Source organism: Sardina pilchardus, chromosome 4 (genome assembly GCF_963854185.1).
Source record: "Sardina pilchardus chromosome 4, fSarPil1.1, whole genome shotgun sequence".
In the NCBI taxonomy this organism is placed as follows: Eukaryota; Metazoa; Chordata; class Actinopteri; order Clupeiformes; family Clupeidae; genus Sardina; species Sardina pilchardus.
The window spans coordinates 28,860,605-28,880,604 of record NC_084997.1 but is presented as its reverse complement, the minus strand read 5'-3'; the positions used below and the strand labels follow the sequence as shown (position 1 = coordinate 28,880,604).

Genomic DNA, 20,000 nt, shown 5'->3' with positions numbered 1-20,000 from the left:
TATACGGACTAAGCTGGTTTCCAAACCTCATCTCGTTGAGATGAGGCCTGGTGTTAGCTATAGGCTAGCAAAGTACTGCTCCATTAGGTCCAAATACTGTAAAAGCATTAAAATGTGTATGTATGTGTATGTGTGTGTGTGTGTGTGTGAGTGAGTGAGTGAATGTGTGTGTGTGTGTGTGTATGTGTGCGCGTAATGTGTGTGTGTGTGCTGACCTCTGGTGCCATCCAGAAGGGTGTACCCACTGAGGTGTTCCGTCTCAGACGGGCGTTGGTGAGCTGGGCAGACACACCTGAGGGAGAGAGAGACAGAGAGAGGGTCAGTACACACACACACACACATAAACAGTCAGGCAGCCATCAAAGTCCTGGACCCCATCAATAAGGCCACACACACGGACGCAAGGCACACAAGGCACGCACGCATGCACACACACAGGTTTCAACTGCAAGCTCCACTTAAACACTGAGCGCCAGATGTACTAACGTTTTTGTGCCCATTTCAGACGCAATGTGCGCATAAAAACATGGCGAGGTACTGCATGTACAAACAGGCCGCACTGAGTGAAAAGCGAAGACTGCCTGTCATGGGAGCTGAGAACGGCTATTTGCGCTTTTTTTCTAAAAGTGGACGCATCGCACAAATACAGGGGAGGAGAAGTGCTAATAGCGATTAATTAAGTATTCCGCCATATGTATGATTACAGCGCACGTCTATTTTGCGCTGAAAAACGTCCACCTTCTAAAAGCAGGTGTAATCCAAATTGCGGTTAAATGCGTCTATTAGGAAAACTTTTAGAGACAGCTGACTCAATATTCAGAGCATCCGTTTTCATCATTGTACTACGTCAAAGCAACCTTAACTTTTGTTTGGCTTTCTAATATCGCATTTTCTCTTTCACGACATAAACTACACTTTCCAATCTGTTAGACTAGGTATACTGTAAGTCATACCTGCAGTTAATAGTTCAAGTGTGTTTTTTTAAATGGATTAGTAGAACTACTAGGCCTACTCCATCTGTTGCTGCTCATTGACATCTTTGCATCATGTATGATCGCTAAACTTTGATTCTTTTCAATGTTGCAATATTCAACTGCACTTGTGGTTCAGCTCTGCTGTTGTGTCTTATTTTGCTCGTGTTTTAATTTGCTTGTGTGTAGAGATTTGACACAATGAGCCAAATTTTGCAAAAAGTGTGTAAGCAATCAAAAATGGCAAACATCTACAGTATACAGTACTGTATATCCATCTAGTGTGAAGCTGTGTGTATGTACAGTAAGAATGAATGTATGTGTGCTTGTCATTTGTGTATGTGTGTGTGTGTGTGTGCGTGAGTGCGTGCGTGCGTGCGTGCGTGCGTGCGTGCGTGCGTGCGTGCGTGCGCTCGTGTGTGATCAGGCAAAATACTTGGATCACTCTAAGGGCAAAATGTTTATGTCAAGAGAACAAAAAGTCCGCACACCAGAAAATGCTTCTCAGTTTTTTTAATGGCAACTCACCACATGTAACGTTTCGGGCATGATGCTAGGGCCCGAAACGTTACACGTGGTGATTTGCCATTAAAAAAACTGAGAAGCATTTTCTGGTGTGCGGACTTCTTGTTCTCTTAACATTTGCGTATCTGTCCAGCACCCAGTTTTTATCTTTTTGGATGTGCGTGAGGTACTCTTTTTGCAAAACGTTTATGTCCACAGATGAAATAATGTGTCTCAGGACTTCTTTGTTTAAAGTATAAAACAGATCATTTAGGTGTGATGGACATCTATCAAAATAAAAAGGCAGCATTGCTCAGTATTTCCAATGATGGTACAAAAGAGTTGCAGTTTAAACATGATTTATTTGTTCATGTGCCATTTCACAACGTAAGCAGTTGAGCCGTGTGTTCTCTTTAGAGAGGAAAGAGCAGGAAGCCACTGAAGGTGTTGCGATTGTCACTGTTATAGAGCCTAGCGCCTGCAGGGAGTCGCATGTTAACTACATCTCCCTCCTCCAGCTGCAGAGTCACACCACTGGACAGATAGGAGTAAAATCCATCTGAATCATACTCCCACAACTGCATGATCTGCTCTTCATTCTTAAACATCTTGATATGCACAGTACGTGAGCTTAGTAAATCCACAACAGTGAATCTGAAGTAGTAGACTCCTTTGACTGGAGCTGTGAAGAAGCCTGTTATAGTGCTGTATGCCTGTCCAACATTGGTAAAGGTTTTAGGGAAAACCAAGTTTAACTCAGTACCCCCAGCCACCAAGTTTCCTGAGTTAGTCAGCACTGCTGAGAATGCCACCTTGGGTTGCTCTGTGATCTCTTTCTCCAGATTCACTACATCAGTCTCAGTGGTTGCCAGTCTGGTCTTCACTGCTGTCAGCTCTGCCTCTTGTGCTGCAGTTTCCATCTTCAGGTCCTCCGCCTCAGTCTCACTGGCAGCCAGTCTGGTCTCTTGTGCTGCATTTTCCATCTTCAGGTCCATCACTTCAGTCTTCATGGTGGTCAGGTCTGTGTGTTGGGCTGCAGTTTCCTTCCTCAGATTCACCACTTCAATTTCACTAACAGCCAGTCTGGTCTTCAGCACTGCCAGCTCTGTCGTCACAGTTGCCAGCTCTGCCTCGTGTGCTGCATTCTTCATCTTCAAAGTCCCTACCTCAGCCTCCATTCCAGTCTTGCTGAGTGTGAGTGTGAGTGTGAGTGTGAGTGAGTGAGTGAGTGAGTGAGTGAGTGAGTGAGAGAGAGAGAGAGATAGAGAGAGAGAGACCGATCATTTGATTTAAGCAAATATGAATATATTTTTTAATATGTATCATTTCAAAACCTTAAATTGTTGCAAAATGGAATCTTTTGTTAGAATGTTCAAAACTCACATCCAGAATTATGTGTAGGCCTATACATTGTCAGCATTTTATTCACCTGAATTATGAGGCTTGTCTCTGCCTACTAGTCAGATAGCCTGGTCCTTGCCAAGGTAAGGTTGAGTGGGCCTTGGAGGGAGGGGGTGTGAGTTTCAAAACACTAAAACTGCCAAGTCCATGGATTATTCAGTGACTATGATATGTGTGTGAATGTTATCAGTGAAAACACTTGGTCACTTTTTTCTAAAACGGTTACTACGTTGATCTAGCAAGATTTCATGAAACAAAGGCACAGCAACGAAAAACGTAACGATGTATTCATAGATAATCATTCTTCTGCCAAGAAATATATTCCCTCCATATGAATGGTTGCCATGCAACAACGAGACACAGCCACTATAACTTTTGTGCTAGTTTTGTGCTAGCGCATTACCATAGAACGAAATGCGGTCAAGGTGTGTGTTTATCGTGATATATACAACGGCATCGAACGTGATTCAGCCAATCATAATCAAGGACCGGAACTGTCCGTTTTAGAATCTGCCTATATTCATGGTCACTGAGTGGAGATACAGTCTTTGTCAGGACTTGTTTTTGTTTATAATTATAACTCTTGTGAGGAATGATTAATGTTATATTAATAACACAAGTAGCTTGATCAGGTGGGTGAGGAGTGTATTAATGTCATTACTCAATCTTACACTTTCAATGTGTGTGTGTGTGTGTGTGTGTGTGTGTGTGTGTGTGTGTGTGTGTGTGTGTGTGTATGAGTGTATAATTGTCAGTGCTAGGGTGAAGGGATAAAAAGGACTCTTAACTGCAGGCTTTGTGTAGCCTGGCAAGCCAACCTATACAGAAATGTATAGTCTGGGGTAGATAGATAGATAGATATCTATCTATCTACCTATCTACCCCAGACTATACATTTCTGTATACAGTAGGTTGGCTTGCCAGGCTACACAAAAGCGGACCATTCACAGACAAGGGTCGGACCATTCATAGAGCTGAAGCCTGTGGGTGGGATGAGTTGTCTTTCAAACTGCCTCTGCACGTAATAGGCCAGCATTTGTGACCAATCATAGCCGGTCGGCAAAACGGCAAATACATCCTTCTTTAAAACGAATGACTTTGAGTGCTTCTTTCTGCTCAACCTTCAAAGAAAAGCCCAAGTCTAACTCTTCCAAAGCCGATTCAAACGATCACACTTCGTTAGCCTCATCCAACTTTCGTTTTTCTCTATGGTTGTGCAACACGGTCTCACACCCAACTCGTCGAACGAGGACGCATGGGCCAGCCCCCTGGCGTCAATATCGGAAGCCGAAGGTGAGCTAAGGCGGGCTCAAGGACTCCGTACACAGATAGAGCGTTCTGATAGGACCAACTGGCCTGGAGTCGAACGCAGGCTTGGCCTCAACGGTGCGACCCTAGACCATCCCGCTAGGCAAAAATATTTTTGCCCGCTAGGGTGCGTCTAGATTTCTAGGCTAGGCTTTGTGTAGAGTTTTGACAAAATGAGTGTGTGTGTGATCGCCCTAAGGGGGAAATATGTTTCTGCCAACAGAAGAAATAATGTTTTTTCAGGACTTCCTTTTTTAAATTATAAAACAGATCATTTAGATGTGATGGACATCCATCTAACTTCACTCTGCTTCTTCAAGATAGTGATGGAGATCTTGATAGATATCAATAAACGTGACTCTTTTATATATCTTTTATCACATGCATGGCAGTTTGACAAAAGAAAAAGACAGCATTGCTCGGTATTTCCAATGATGACATTCACAGAAGAGTTGCAGTTTAAACATTATTTGTTCATGTGTCATCAGCAACATCAGCAGTTGAGCCATGTGTTCTCTTTAGAGAGGAAAGAGCAGGAAGCCACTGAAGGTGTTGCGATTATTAGTGTTATAGAGCGTGCCGCCTGCAGGGAGTCGCATGTTAACTACATCTCCCACCTCCAGCTGCAGAGTCACACCACTGGACAGATAGGTGTTTTGGTTATCTGTGTCACGCTCATATAAATACATGAGCTGCTCTTTATTCTTAAACATCTTGATACGCATTTCATGTGAGCTTAGTATATCTACAACAGTGAATCTGAAGTAGTAAACCCCTTTGACTGGAGCTGTGAAGAAGCCTGTAATAGTGCTGTAGGCCTGTCCTACATTGGTCAAGGTTTTGGGGAAAACCAAGTTCATCTCAGTGTTCCCTGCCTCTGTGTATTCTTCTTTCAGCACTGCTGAGAATGCCACCTTGGGTTTCTCTGTGATCATTTTCTCCAGATTCACTACTTCAGTCTCAGTGGCTGCCAGTCTGGTCTTCACTGCTGTCAGCTCTGCCTCTTGTGCTGTAGCTTCCATCTTCAGGTTCTCCACCTCAGTCTCACTGGTAGCCAGTCTGGTCTCTTGTGCTGCATTTTCCATCTTAAGGTTCATCACTTCAGTCTTCATAGCAGTCAGGTCTGTCTGTTGTGCTGCAGTATCTTTCTTCATGTGCTCCATGTCAGTCTCAGTGGTGGCCAGTCTCTCAGTAACTGACCTCAGATCAGCTGTCTGTGCTGCAGTTTCCTTCCTCAGATTCACCACTTCAGTTTCACTAGCAGCCAGACTGGTCTTCAGCACGGCCAGCTCTGTCTCTTGTGCTGAAATCACCTTCATCAGGTTCATCAATTCTGTTTTCACAGTGGTCAGCTCTGTGTCTTGTGCTGCATTCACCTTTTCCAGAGCCTCCACCTTAGTCTCACTGGCCACCAGTCTTTCTGTCATCCCTGCATTCTCCATCTTCAAAGTCCCTACCTCAGTCTCCATTCCAGTTTTGGTGTTCTGCAACTCGTCCTGAGTGAATCTCAGAGTCACTCTCAGCTCCACCACCATGTCTCTGAGTTCCCTGAGCTCAGCATAGATGTCCAGCGTAGTGTCTACAGCAGCAGCAGCCCCAGTGCTCTGGCTCTCTGTCTGAACTTCAGTCTGGGTGCTCTGAGTCTGAGCTCCACGCATGGAGAACAGCAACACCAGCAGTGTGATGACAGACCTCATATTCAACAACATGGTCACTCTCATGGGTTAGCAGCAATGGTAGCAGTTGCTGTAAGAGTTGTGTCTGTGAGTCTACGAACACTCTCTTTTATACCTTCAAGTGAACTGAAGCCCAAGGGCACTGATAAAATGTAGATGATTGGGTGTGTTATGTTTCATCTGTTTATTCAGTTATCAGTGTTATGGGAAAGCACAAACCTGCCCACCATCATGTCGGGGGACCTGTTTTTAGGTTCTAGCTTTTAGTTATAAAAAAAATAGTGAAAGGAAATATACATTTGCTTTGGGTACATTTTGGGGAATATACATATTAATGACGGAATAAATCCAAATAATTGATCATTTGATTTGACCAAATACTCTATGTTTTTATATATTTAGATAAAGGCAGTCATATTGTGTACCACTCTGTGATACATCTAGTTCTGTTTATGTGTGTGTGTGTGTGTGTGTGTGTGTGTGTGTGTGTGTGTGTGTGTGTGTGTGTGTGTGTGTGTGTGTGTGTGTGTGTGTGTGCGCGCGCACGTGTGTGAGAGAGAGAGAGACACCAGCTCAGACAGCCATGCATCAACAGCATTATATTCACCTGAATTATGAGGCATGGTTCTGTCGACTAGTCAGATTGCCAGGATAGTCAAATCAATGGGCGTGTTTGACCTCTTCCAGCATTGTCCAGATCTGGCTGAATGTGATGCATGTGTGTATTATAAGATTCAGCCTGATCTGTGCAGCACTGCAAGAAGCCGAACATACCCATTGATTTGACACTCCCAGAACTTGTTGTCATCAAAAAATATGACCTTTTCTCCCCATTGCTGTTTGCTCTGTTCCTTGAGCCCTTAGCCCAGACCATCAGATTGGACTCCACCCTCTCCCCTATTACAGTTAAAGGTGTAAGTCATCATATATCTCTGTATGCAGATGATATTGCACTTTATATTTCAAATCTCACACAGTCAATCCCGAGATGTCTTGAGATCTTTAATGAATTCAGTGAATTAAGTGGATACAAAATAAATTGGTCCAAATCAGTCCTAATGCCCCTTAATGATGCTGGGAAAAAGACGCCCACACCACCTAACATACCTGTTGTTTCAGAATTCACCTATTTGGGCATTAGGATATCTGCATCACTTCAACAAATTGTGAAACGGAACTATACACTGATATTTGACAACATTAAGGATGACTTACAGAGATGGGCACCACTATATTTAACAATACAAGGCCGAATTGCCACTGTAAAAATGAATATTCTCCCTAGGTTAAACTTCATATTTGCTATGCTGCCACTCTCTCCCCCCCAGACGTTTTTCTCTGAATTGAAGCGACTCATCTCTGTATTTATTTGGAACAATAAACGGCCAAGAATTAAGTTGTCGGCATTACAGCAGCCTAAAGACAAAGGAGGTCTCTCACTTCCAGACTTTAAACTGTATTTCTGGGCATTCCAGATTAAATCTCTTAGAGTCTGGATGGACGCAAACTCAAAAGTGATATGGCGAAGCCTAGAGGAACAGTCTGTCCATCCTTACCACTTAGAAGATATTTTATTTCTTGGAAACCCAAAGGGCCAGTCTAAAACTAAATATAACTGTATTGTTATTAACTTATTGAACATATGGCATGATATTGAAATTTACATGGGCAGCCCCGTGAGACTCACTGAACAGTCTCCTATATGGAACAATTACAATCTCATGACCGGTAACAAACCTTTCTCATGTAAACAATGGTTGGACAAAGGTGTCACTCTTTTAAAACATATCTTTAATGAGAACGGCCTCAGAACATTCCAAGATTTAAGACATAGTTACTCATTACCTGGTACATCTTATTTCATGTATCTTAGGTTAAGATCTGCACTTCGAGCCTATGGTGTTCCTTGGGATAGATATATCCCTCCTCATCCACTGTTAAAGTGGCTACTCCCAAATCTGGACAGATCTATCTCACCTATATACAGGGACTTACTTGCTCACACTTACAAACTTCCCCCTGTTACTCTAGTATGGGATAGAGAACTGTCTAGATATGGATCTACTCCTGACTGGACGTGGATATGGGAGAGCATTCCCGCAGTGTCTAAGAATCCTGCGCATCAGCTAATTCATTTTAAGTTAATACACAGAGCCTACACCACACCATATCTACTACACAAAATGGGCAGAATCCCAAGCCCAATATGTACACACTGTAATTTGGATCAAATTGGCACTTACTTTCACATGTTCTGGGAATGCTCTCCAGTATCAAAGTTCTGGGACTTTGTATCACAGAATATCTCAGATATTATCCACGCAGAATGCCCAAAAACACCTAGTTTATTTTTATTGAACGATGACTATTCTCTAGAGCTAAGTATCACTCAACGGCGAACTCTATACGCTGGATTGACAGCCGCCAAAAAAACCATTCTAAAACATTGGTTCAATCCTCTACTACCCATGAACTCTAATTGGCTCTCGGACTTCAAATACATTGCCCTACTAGAACGCTCCACAGCAAGAGTAAATAAAGCTAAGCCTCGCACCATTACATCCTGGAACACTGTTTTGGAAGAACTGTCTGAAAAATTGCAAGTGTCTGTGTTAATTTGATTTTGCCACATTATCATTATCAGGGGCGGAGTGGGACACTAAAATCCACCGGGAATATTCTGACCACACCGGCCCCCTACCCGCCGCCAGCCCACTGCCGGCCCAACCCACCCATGCCTTGAGCACGACCACCTTCCGTATATTATAAAAACAAACAAAATGTTGGCTAAATGTAATATAGTCAATCTATGAAGGTCCAGGTCCAGACTTTCATGTTTCAGTTTTACGGGCATTTGCATGCAAAACATGCAATACACCATTTTTACACTAAATTTCTTGGTTGGGAAATGTATGTCCACATATACTGTAACATACTGTAATCAAAAGTCAAAAGCATTTTACATCTCTGCCCTCTCCTTGGGCCTGCTCCTCTCACTGCTCCTGCACCTCCGCACCTTGCTCTTCTCCCTGGGCCCATTGTTCTTACTCTTCCTCATCCAGACATTAGACTACAGTATTTGTCTTTTTATGTTTCTGCTTCCAAAAACATCACCTCCTCCTTTTACTGTGTAAGTATAATGTAAATGTAAAAAGTAACCCCTGCCACTGAGTCTAAGACAAACTGGAATCAGCTGTGGTTGGCCCAATTTACCCAACATCATCTATGTGCCAGTTATTCAATTGTTTGTTTATTATCAGCTGAGATATATTGTTTTTGAACTGATATCATTGCAGAAGGAGAGGTTACTGAGGGTTGGAATTGTTTTAACTATTGTGGGATGTCATGTGTTAACAGTAACATCTGTAAAATAATAGAAAAACGATCCATCATTTTGTTGTTTGTTAAGAAAATGTAAGCATTGTGGAAATGTGTTCACTGCCTGCATATTGTGCGAAAACGACATGAAATGTGTGAATGGTATGGCCGCAATGTGTTTAGAGTTTTGAAAACGTGACAACTGTTTGGACAAACGCTATGTCAGTCACTGAAAAAAACTGTAAGCCATTTATTCGTTTGAAATGTAGGCTACATGAGTTAACTAGCTTGTGATATTTTCCGTCTAGCAAGTAGCCTAACGTAGTTGAGCTTTGCGTCAATGATTTTCATTCTGTCAAATTTACCTGCACTCGTAATGGCCGTGGACTAGACTACGGGTAGCCTAATCTGTTTTGAGCATTTAGATGCATGCTCCTCCAGCAGTCGCTTCTTCTTAATTCTGCCTTTTTCAGCCCCCTCTTTCTCTTTCCTCTTCTTGCCTTCCATATTAATCAAGCAAACACCTAATCCGTTCACTATCAAAACGCTACTTTCACGAATAGTGTAGGCTAAGGGGCCATGCCATTAGAGGAGGGGCCGCTCATCTATCCCCCTACATTTCTGTAATAGACTGACCTAGCAAACGTATTTGCCATTCCCAGGAGGCTTTGCTGTTCTATTTTGAATTTATTTGTGACCAAAAGAGTTAAATAACACTTTTTAATAATATGAAGAATTAAATGAAGACACCCAAGGCTACACACAAATGCACTGATCGGAGAGAACTGAGATGAATAGGCCTGTAATTAATATGTAAGGTAACCATGACTAAGGTATATATCGCAACTGAATGGTTTAAACAGTGGTTGGTTTCCGTCTAAAAGTAATTAACGATGAGCGATTTCAGATGACGGGAACACTTGGGAAAATATCTTATGATAACAAATGTTCCAGCGGCCTCTCAGGCACGTCTTAGGCCAGTGTAAAAGCAACGTCGGGCCGGCCGGCCTAGCGGGAAATGTCCCGAATCTCCCGATTACCACTCCGCCCCTGATCATTATTGTCACTTTATTATTATTTTTTTTATTTCTCTCATTATTATTATTAGATCTTATGAGCTCACTTTCCCTGCTGTATATAGTTTTCTTTTGATGTCTGACATTTTTATACTCAATAAAAATTGTTGATCAAAAAAAAAAAAAAAATATGACCTTGGCTGTGAGTACATCGGATCATTGCTTTAATTGGTTAAGTGACCTATAGTGAATATGAGTATGATTCTGTTCTCAAGACAAAATAATCTCTGAAATAGGGTGTTTATGAGGACTTCCTTGTTTAAAGTAGAGAACAGATAATATAGTGTGTGTGCTTGTTGTAGCACAAATCATTTAGTCTGTGTGTTTGTTATTATGTGTCTGTGTGTGTGTGTGTGTGTGTGTGTGTGTGTGTGTGTGTGTGTGTGTGTGTGTGTGTGTGTGTGTGTGTGTGTGTGTGCTATCAGGCAAAACACTTGATCATTCTAATGGTGGAACATGTTTACTATGTGTCCACAGAAGTAATAATGTTTCTCAGGACTTCCTTGTTTACGTAAAATATTAAATAGATCATGTATTTGTGACAAACATCCATCTAACTTCACTCTGATTCTTCAGAGATATAATAGTGATGGAGATAGTGATAGATCAATAACCCTGCCTCTATTTCATATACTGTATGTTTGATCACTTTTATGCAAATTTGAATTAAATAAAACTACAGCATTGCGCAGTATTTTCCAATGATGGCACAGAACACTTGTAGTTTAAACATGTTTTATTTCTTCATGTTCATGTAATAATCAACTGACAATGCAAGCGGTTGAGCCGTATGTTCTCTTTAGAGAGGAAAGAGCAGGAAGCCACTGAAGGTGTTGCGATTATTAGACTCATAGAGATGACCACCTGCAGGAAGTCGCATGTTAACTACATCTCCCTCCTCCAACTGCAGAGTCACACCACTGGACAGATAGGTGTAGTTGCCATCATTATCATACTCATACAAATTCATGATCTGCTCTTCATTCTTAAACATCTTGATGCGCATCTCACGTGAGCTTAGTATATCTACAACAGTGAATCTGAAGTAGTAAACCCCTTTGACTGGAGCTGTGAAGAAGCCTGTAATAGTGCTGTAGGCCTGTCCAACATTGGTAAAGGTTTTATCGAAAACCAAGTGTAACTCATTAACACCAGCCTCTAGGTATCCTGATTTAGTCAGCACTGCTGAGAATGCCACCTTGGGTGTCCCTGTGATCTCTTTCTCCAGATTCACTACATCAGTCTCAGTAGCTGCCAGTCTGGTCTTCACTGCTGTCAGCTCTGCCTCTTGTGCTGCAGTTTCCATCTTTAGATCTTCTGCCTCAATCTCACCGGCAGCCAGTCTGGTCTCTTGTGCTGCATTTTCCATCTTCAGATTCATCACTTCAGTCTTCATGGTGGTCAGGTCTGTGTGTTGGGCTGCAGTTTCCCTCCTCAGATTCACCACTTCAGTTTCACTAGCAGCCAGTCTGGTCTTCAGCACGGCCAGCTCCGTCGCTTGTGCTCCATTCTCCATCTTCAAATCCTCTATCTCAGCTTTGGTGTTCTGCAGCTCATTCTGGGTGACAGTCAGCAGCACTCTCTGCTCCACCACCATGTCTCTGAGTTCTCTGAGCTCTGCAGAGACGTCCAGCGTGGTAGTGACCGCAGCAGCAGCAGCAGCCCCAGTGCTCTGGCTCTCTGTCTGAACTCCACACATGGAGAACAGCAGCACCAGCAGTGAGATGACAGCCCTCATCTTTAACAACACGGTCACTCTCATGGGTTAGCAGCAATGGTAGCAGTTGCTGTAAGAGTTGTGTCTGTGAGTCTGTGAACACCCTCTTTTTATACCTTTAAGTGAACTGAAGCCCAAGGGCACTGATCAAATGTAGATGATTGGGTGTGCTATTTTTCAGGACATATCTGTTTATTCAGTTATCCATGTTGTGAGAAAGCACAAACCTGCCCACCATCATGTAGGACAGGGGGACCTGTTTCTAGGACAGGGGAAGCTAGGTTCTAGCTTTTAATTATAAAAATATAGTGCAAGGAAGTTTACATTTGATTTGGGTACATTGTAAGGAATACATATTAATGATGGGAATTCCAGAAAAACTGATCATTTGATTTGACCTAATGTTTTTCACATATATGAAGGCTGTCATATTTTGTGCCGCTATGTGATACATCTAGTTGTGTTTGTGTGTGTATGTGTGTGTGTGTGTGTGTGTGTGTGTGTGTGTGTGTGTGTGTGTGTGTGTGTGTGTGTGTGTGTGTGAGAGAGAGAGAGAGAGAGAGAGAGAGAGAGAGTGTGTGTGTGTGAGAGAGAGAAAGATAGAGAGAGAGAGAAACTGATCATTTGATTTGAGAAAATATGAATAATTGTTTCATTATTATTATTTTGAAAACCTGAATTGTTGCAGAATGGAATCTTTTGTTAGAATGTTCTCACATCCAGAATTATGTGTATACATTGTCAGCATGTTATTCACCTGAATTATGAGGCATGTCTCTGCCTACTAGTCAGATAGCCTGTCCTTGCCAAGATAGGGTTGAGTGGGCCTTGGAGGGAGGGGGTGTGGGTTTCAAAACATTTAAACTGCCAAATCCACAGATTATTCAGTGGCTACGATACGTGTGTGAATGTTATCAATGAAAACACTTGGTCACTTTCTGCAAAATATTCATGGTCAGTCACTGAGAGGATATACAGTCTTTGTCAGGACTTGTTTTTGCTTATAATTATCACTGTTGTGAGGAATGATTAATGCTATATAACATCTGTAGTTTGATCAGGTGGGTGAGGAGTGTATTAATGTCATTACTCAATCTTACACTTTCAATCGACCAGAATGGGCACATGTTACCCACACACACCAGCTCAGACAGCCGTGCAGTCCAGTGCTGAGGTGGACTGATACAGTATGTCCAGTTTGTGTGTGTGTGTGTGTGTGTTTGTGTGTGTGTGATGGGATCAAAACGACTCTGTAAGGTGAGCTTTTACTTGACCCCACCCCAGTGTCTCAGCTGTGGTGTCACACACACACACACACACACACACACACACACACACACACACACACACACACACACACACACACACACACACACACACATACGCTCAATCATAAAAAAGAAACAACAACTAAGTTTGTTGACAAATGTCAAATGAAAATAGAAGCATGGAATGGTTGAAATTCCACCTGCAGTCATTTCCCAATCCCACCCCATGCCTCTCTCCCACTTGTGCCCTGTCAAACAGCGCTGTCCAATACGTATATCCAAATAAAGGCAAAAGACCTCCCCAAAAAAACAACTAAAAGTTGTCCACTTACCAAAGTCGACCAGCTTGACTCCACCCTCTGTGGTCAGGAGGATATTGTTGCCCTTGACGTCACGGTGGATTATTCTGTTGTTGTGGAGATGCTGGAGACCCTGGCGTGCCAAGAGGACAAGAGAGGACAAGAGAAGAGAGGAGAGGACAAGAGAAGAGAAGAGAAGAGGAGAGAAGAGAAGAGAAGAGAAGAGAAGGGCTTTGAAAGGCAGGCGGGGGGCAGAAGCCAATTATGGGGCAGTTACCGCTGATCACGAGCTGCTTTGTCACCGGATCAGGGTGAGTGTGCGCTGCTGTACGGGGCGTCCAGGATTAAGTGGGTTTAATCCACAAAAACCCCACCACCCACGACTGTCATTAAAGGATTGACTGGTCACTGTCTCCCTGTAGTGTGTGTGTGTGTGTGTGTGTGTGTGTGTGTGTGTGCGTGAGAAAGAAAGAACAGGAGACTTAAGACTTCATGTGCATGTGTGCAAGGATAATTGCTCCAATGCATAACACTCTCAACAGGAGGATCAGGTCATCGATTGACTTACAGTAATGTGCGTGTACACATTTTCTTCATGCGGACACAAATACATGGTTGAAATGTGTGTGGTGTGTGTGTGTGTGTGTGTGTGTGTGTGTGTGTGTGTGTGTGTGTGTGTGTGTTTGATTTGTGTGTGTAAGTGCGTGTGTGTGCGCATGTGTCTTACCAGCAGTGCCCCACATAAGATGTATGCGATGACGGGCTCATCCATACGCTTGCTACGTATCAGCAGACCTTTGGCCAACTCGGTGACTGAGCCTCCATTACACAGCTGCACAGAGACAGAGGGAGAGAACAAGTGTGTGTGTGTGTGTGTGTGTGTGAGAGAGAGAGAGAGAGAGAGAGAGTCAGAGATTTAGAGGGAAGGAATGACAGAAAAGAGAATTAGGGAATTACATTGTTGCAACAGTTTTGAGGCTGTTTGTATACAAATAAACAGACAAATCAAAACAAACAAACAACGACCCACCTCCAGGACCAACCAGAGCTGCCCGCCAGAGAGGTTGTCTGTTTTGTAGAACATGCCAAAGAACTTGACCACGTTGGGGTGGTTGGACAGGGAGCGCAGGATGGTGTACTCCGCCTCGATCTCCTCATCCACATCCTGTGGGGGAGACGGCGTGAGACACATTAAAGCAACACTAAAGCACTTTTCCGTTCTGTCGTGCGCACGATATTTGCTTATCCAGCACCGGCTTTGCAAATAACCATGTCCACAGACTAGGTAGATTATGTTGCATGATTTTATGAAAGTATGATGCATTGCGACATCGAAGCAAGTCAAATGCGTAGCTTCTTACTGTATGTCTCATTCCGCTGAACTACAGATTCGCAACCCGATCTGATAAAGTTACATAGTGAGCTTATAGCCGATAGAGAGCCGCAAAGTGAATACAGAATTGCTGTTCACCCTGTTACGAGGTGATGAACCACTGAAATGATTGTGGAAACATTATTTTAAGGTACAAAAAAAGTGTTGCTTTAACATCGGTTGTACTGTATTCATTCCACTGTGTTGGATTTAAACAGCAATGTCCACCTATGTCTGTCTCTTGTGAGGGGGTGTATAGGTGGCAGGGTGTACCAGAGCAAACACATCTCAATGTATTTTAAAACCATTTAGGGAACACCTTCACACCGGCGTGACTAGGGCATTGCAGAATACATTTTCCACAGAATGTTTAAAAGAAAAAGGAAAAGAATCTGGTGGAATTTCAGAATCTCACATTGTCTCACAATCTCACAAGACTGACACACCTATAACACACTAGGGATGATATATACTGTATAAGCATTGTGGAGGACTGTAACAATGGTCATCATCACAGACAGTGTTACCAAGACCATTAAACATGTCTACAGGAAACGAGGACAAAAGCTTATATGGGTGCACAGACAGTGTTACCAAGACCATTAAAAATGAGGACAGAAGCTTATACGGCTGCCCTGTTGGTTGTAAGACAGACACCCAGTGCGTGACTGGAGCACCTGTTTGAATAAAGAGGTCCGCAGAAGATGCAAAATGCTCTCAATCCCAATTTAATTGTTAAGTGGCATTAGGAACAATGTACTTAAGTAATCAATCAATTACGTAAGGCTTTTAGCTCTTGTAACCACACATTTCTAATCCCAGATCTATATACAGACAATGCATGCCATACAGTCATTAATGACCCATTACTGACTTAATTGTTAAGTGAAGAGCAGTCTTATACTGCTATATAGTCTTATGGGCAGCCGTGGCCTACTGGTTAGGGCTTCGGGCTTGTAACCTGAGGGTTGCCAGTTCGATCCCCGACCAGTCCATGGCTGAAGTGCCCTTGACAAGGCACCTAACCCCTTACTGCTCCCCGAGCGCCGCTGGTTGGGCAGGCAGCTCACTGCGCTGGGTTGCGTGATTCACCTCACTGTGTGTTCACTGTGTGCTGTGTGTTCACTAATTCGGTTAAATTGGTTTAAATGCAGAGAACTGAATTTCCCTCACGGGATCAAAAAAGTATATACTCTATTCTATTCTATACTACGCAAGTTGTCAAACCTGAATAGAGTTGAACATGGACAAAGTAACTTCCACCACTTAGAGTCAAATCTCCTACTGTAGGTTAATCGCCACGGGGGAGGGACATACTGTAGATCACAGACGAATGAGACTACATTTCACAACACAGATCCAAGTTCAGAAACAAGGAAAGAATATGTGTAATGAGGAGAGAGAGAGAGAGAGAGGAGAGAGAGAAAGAGAGAGAGAGAGAGAGAGAGAGAGAGAGAGAGAGGGAGAAGATGACTTAACATGAGACAAGAGGAGAAAGTGAGAGAAAGAAAGATTAGGGGAGACAAATGCAAAGTGGGGAATGTAGTGACTGACGGCTCTATTAAAAATATGAAACCCAATCAGGAGAGGGTGAACAAGAGGATAGTGAGAGGAGAGAGGAGGAGGAGGAGGAAGAAGAAGAAGAAGAGCTACTTACTCTGCCGTGATGGCCAGAATTCTGGCAGAGGTAAGCAGGCGAAGCAAGGAGAAAAACAGCAAGTAAAACACACACAAAGAGATTGACACACACACACACACACACACACACACAGGCGTGTACGCATACAGTACGTGAAGCCATTCCATGGAATAACTGTGCTTCCATGACGGGGTGATAGGCAGTATGCATATGGGGTGATAGGCAGTATGCATATGGGGTGATAGGCAGTATGCATATGGGGTGATAGGCAGTATGCATATGGGGTGATAGGCAGTATGCATATGGGGTGATAGGCTGTGTACATCTCGGGATACTTTTCTCCATGAGACAGGGCAGAAGCTCCGTGGGAACACGGACACGGGAACATGGACACGGAACCGTAAAAACATTCCACGTGTTCTGTATGCATATTAGAGCACCTACTGTACCGTATGGCAGTGGTTCTCTGCCAAGTGTGGCGCGGGCTCCACTAGTGCGGAACAGAGACATGGCAGGTGGGGCACGATGAACAGGAGGATGTTTGCTTTAGTAATGCCGGAGACGGTTGAAAAAGCGAGACGATTCACAAGGCTTCTTCCTGTCCTATGTGACGTAGGGTTCGAACGCGCCACGCCTTTTTAGGAGACTAGCAGGAGATACTTTACACTGTAACCCTATGGAAGATTTTTTTTTTTTCTCGGATTTTGCCCCAGCCTTATTTATACAGTTCGATATTGAACATTTCAATGCAGTTTCAGTAAATCATGTGTTTTTCACATTCTGACACCGCCATGGTGTTTTTTGAAATAAGCAATTAAAGAGAAAAACGACTTCGTCACTTGTCTGTCTGTTTCTGTAATCCACTGGCACGTCATCTATTAAAGTAGATGCAGGTTCGCCCTTTGCCGGTGGCCCATTCTAATTTCTGTACCCCAGCAACCATGACGTTCAGTCTAATATCTCCGCCATACTTCATCCGATTTTGTTTATCAGAACTTCCTCATAAACGGCACACCATAACCTTTACAGTGATATAATTGGCTAAGGAATCTGTGGCGCGAATTCTAAAGGATCTTTGATAATGCCTTTCTTTTGTTTTGTTTGGAGTGAGTGAGTGAGTGAGTGAGTGAGTGCGTGAGTGAGGGAGTGAGGGAGGGAGGCCTTACATTGATGGGGTCCAGGACTTTGACGGCCGCTTGGCTGCCATCCTTGCGGTTGTTGACCTTGTAGACTTTGCCATAGGTGCCTTTGCCGATGGTCTCCACGATGTCCCAGTCCAGAGACGGGTCGGACAGAGCCTCCAGGCCAATCATACTGGACTTGTAGGGGTACAGCCCATACAGAGACCTCCTGCAGGACAGAGAGGAGGGGGAGGAGGAGGAGGAGGAAGAGGAGGAGAGGATATTGAAGGAAGGAGAGGGGAGGATGAAGGGGGGAGGAGAATGAGGGAGAGAAAGACAAGAGGAGAGGAAGGAAGGAAGGAGAGAGAAGGATAGGAAGGAGAGGAGGTGAAGGAGAGAGAGAAAGACCAGAAAGGAAATCAAAGGAGCGAGAGAGGAGGAAGAGGAGGAGAGAGAAAGAAAGACAGGACAGGATATCAAAGGATGGAGAGATGAAGGAGATGAGGATGGGGGGAGAGGAGGAGGAAGAGACAGACAGAAAAGACGTCAAGAGGAAACGAGGGGAACATGGAGAGGGGAATAAGAAAAGGTAGAGGAGAGGAGGAAAGAGAGGATGAAGGGGGGAGGGGGGAGGGGTAGAGGAGAGAAATATGAGATTGGACTCAGAGGTGAAAAGGGCAGCCATTCTAGTCACACTGCAACATGAGTCTGTACTGTATGTCAACATGGAACTCCACATGCAAACTGTTGCAAATGATTCCCTATTACCTTGTTTCTATTTTATTTGTGATTTGATGAATATAAATACTTTCTGAACATATAAATGTCCATCATCAGTGTCGCGGTCTCTACTTTTTCACTACCTTGTTGAACATAGAAATGAGAAAAGAAGGTGATTTTCTAACAGGTTGTGTTAATTATGATGCTGGTGTACCTATAATTAAATCTTTCTCTATCTTTCAGTGAGTAGATATTTATTCATATAAATACACACACAATGTTCATGCACATTCCACCAACAAGGCACCTTTTGCTGTTTGTGCTTGTTATGTTAGCATAATAAACACATTTATCCTTTAAAACTACCGTTCCCATTTTACATTGTTGTCATGCGAGCCAGGTCATGACAACCAACCTCTAATTGCATAAACACACACACGCACATGCACGCACAAACATGTGCACACATGTACAGTACACACACACACACACACACACACACACAAATGTGTGCATACATACACACACAAACACACACACACACACACACACACACACACACACACACACACACACACACACGATCTGCATTTGCATCAACATGCAAAGGAATGGGCATAAGAACAGAGACCATGTTCAAGTGTTCCAGGTACCTGTACTGAACACCTGCACCAGAGTCATCCATCACAATCAGCTTTACATTCATGTCTGACATGTACAAGTCAGAGGTTTTATGGTACCTGCTCTACATGTAGTTACAATGTAGTCTCAGACACACACACACACACACACATTTGATTTCTTCATTCGAATCCGCCAATTAGATTTCTTTACAGAAAGGATTCAAATATTCACAGAGATGATACAGCTTTGACATTCAAAGCATCGCCTACAGTACACCACACAGCAACACTGCCTATCACCTATCACACCACACACAGAACCAAACACGATGCCTTTTAACGGTGGTCCTTTATAATATGCCTGTATAATACTTCACATTACAAACGCACCACACACACACACACACACACACACACACACACACACACACACACACACAACCAATCACAGATATAAACAAACAGACAGCGCCTCATACACCTCATGACAGACATGCACCTGGTGCACACTGAGGCAGGGACCACGAGGTTAGCTCAGACACACACACACACACACACACACACACACACACACACAGAGAGCTCAGGTCAGGTCAGCTCTGTGGTCTAAATAAGGAAGTGGCGGGCGGCGGTGTGCCACTGGGCCTGATCTCGGTAGCACCTCCACTGCTGCCAACGGGAGCCACTTAACAGGCTTACAGCCCCGGCACGCAACCAGCACACACTGCCTGCAAACGCCTAGCGTACACGTACACACACACACACACACATGCACGCACGCAAGTAATAGCACACTTACACACGTGCACTCACATACTCTATATACTGTACATACAAACACACACACACACACACGCGCACACACACACACACACACACACACACACACACACACACACACACATACACACACACACACACACACACACGCAATTATATGCACGCTCACACACAAACACCGTGTGCACTCACATACAGTACATACAT

General features: G+C 43.5%; 1 protein-coding gene across 1 annotated transcript in view; it reads right to left on the bottom strand.

The window, feature by feature from the left end:
* The window catches only part of LOC134078939 (myosin-IIIb-like), a 21,564-nt gene extending 2,468 nt beyond the window's left edge, over positions 1-19,096 (bottom strand). Inside the window, exons 1-6 of the mRNA XM_062535103.1 lie at positions 19,044-19,096; positions 17,716-17,899; positions 14,569-14,703; positions 14,266-14,370; positions 13,572-13,671; positions 216-292 (exon numbers count right to left, since the gene is read on the bottom strand). Of these exons, the coding sequence (XP_062391087.1) occupies positions 216-292; positions 13,572-13,671; positions 14,266-14,370; positions 14,569-14,703; positions 17,716-17,899; positions 19,044-19,096 (654 nt within the window). The remainder of the gene's footprint in view (positions 1-215; positions 293-13,571; positions 13,672-14,265; positions 14,371-14,568; positions 14,704-17,715; positions 17,900-19,043) is intronic.
* Positions 19,097-20,000: the final 904 nt, after the last annotated feature.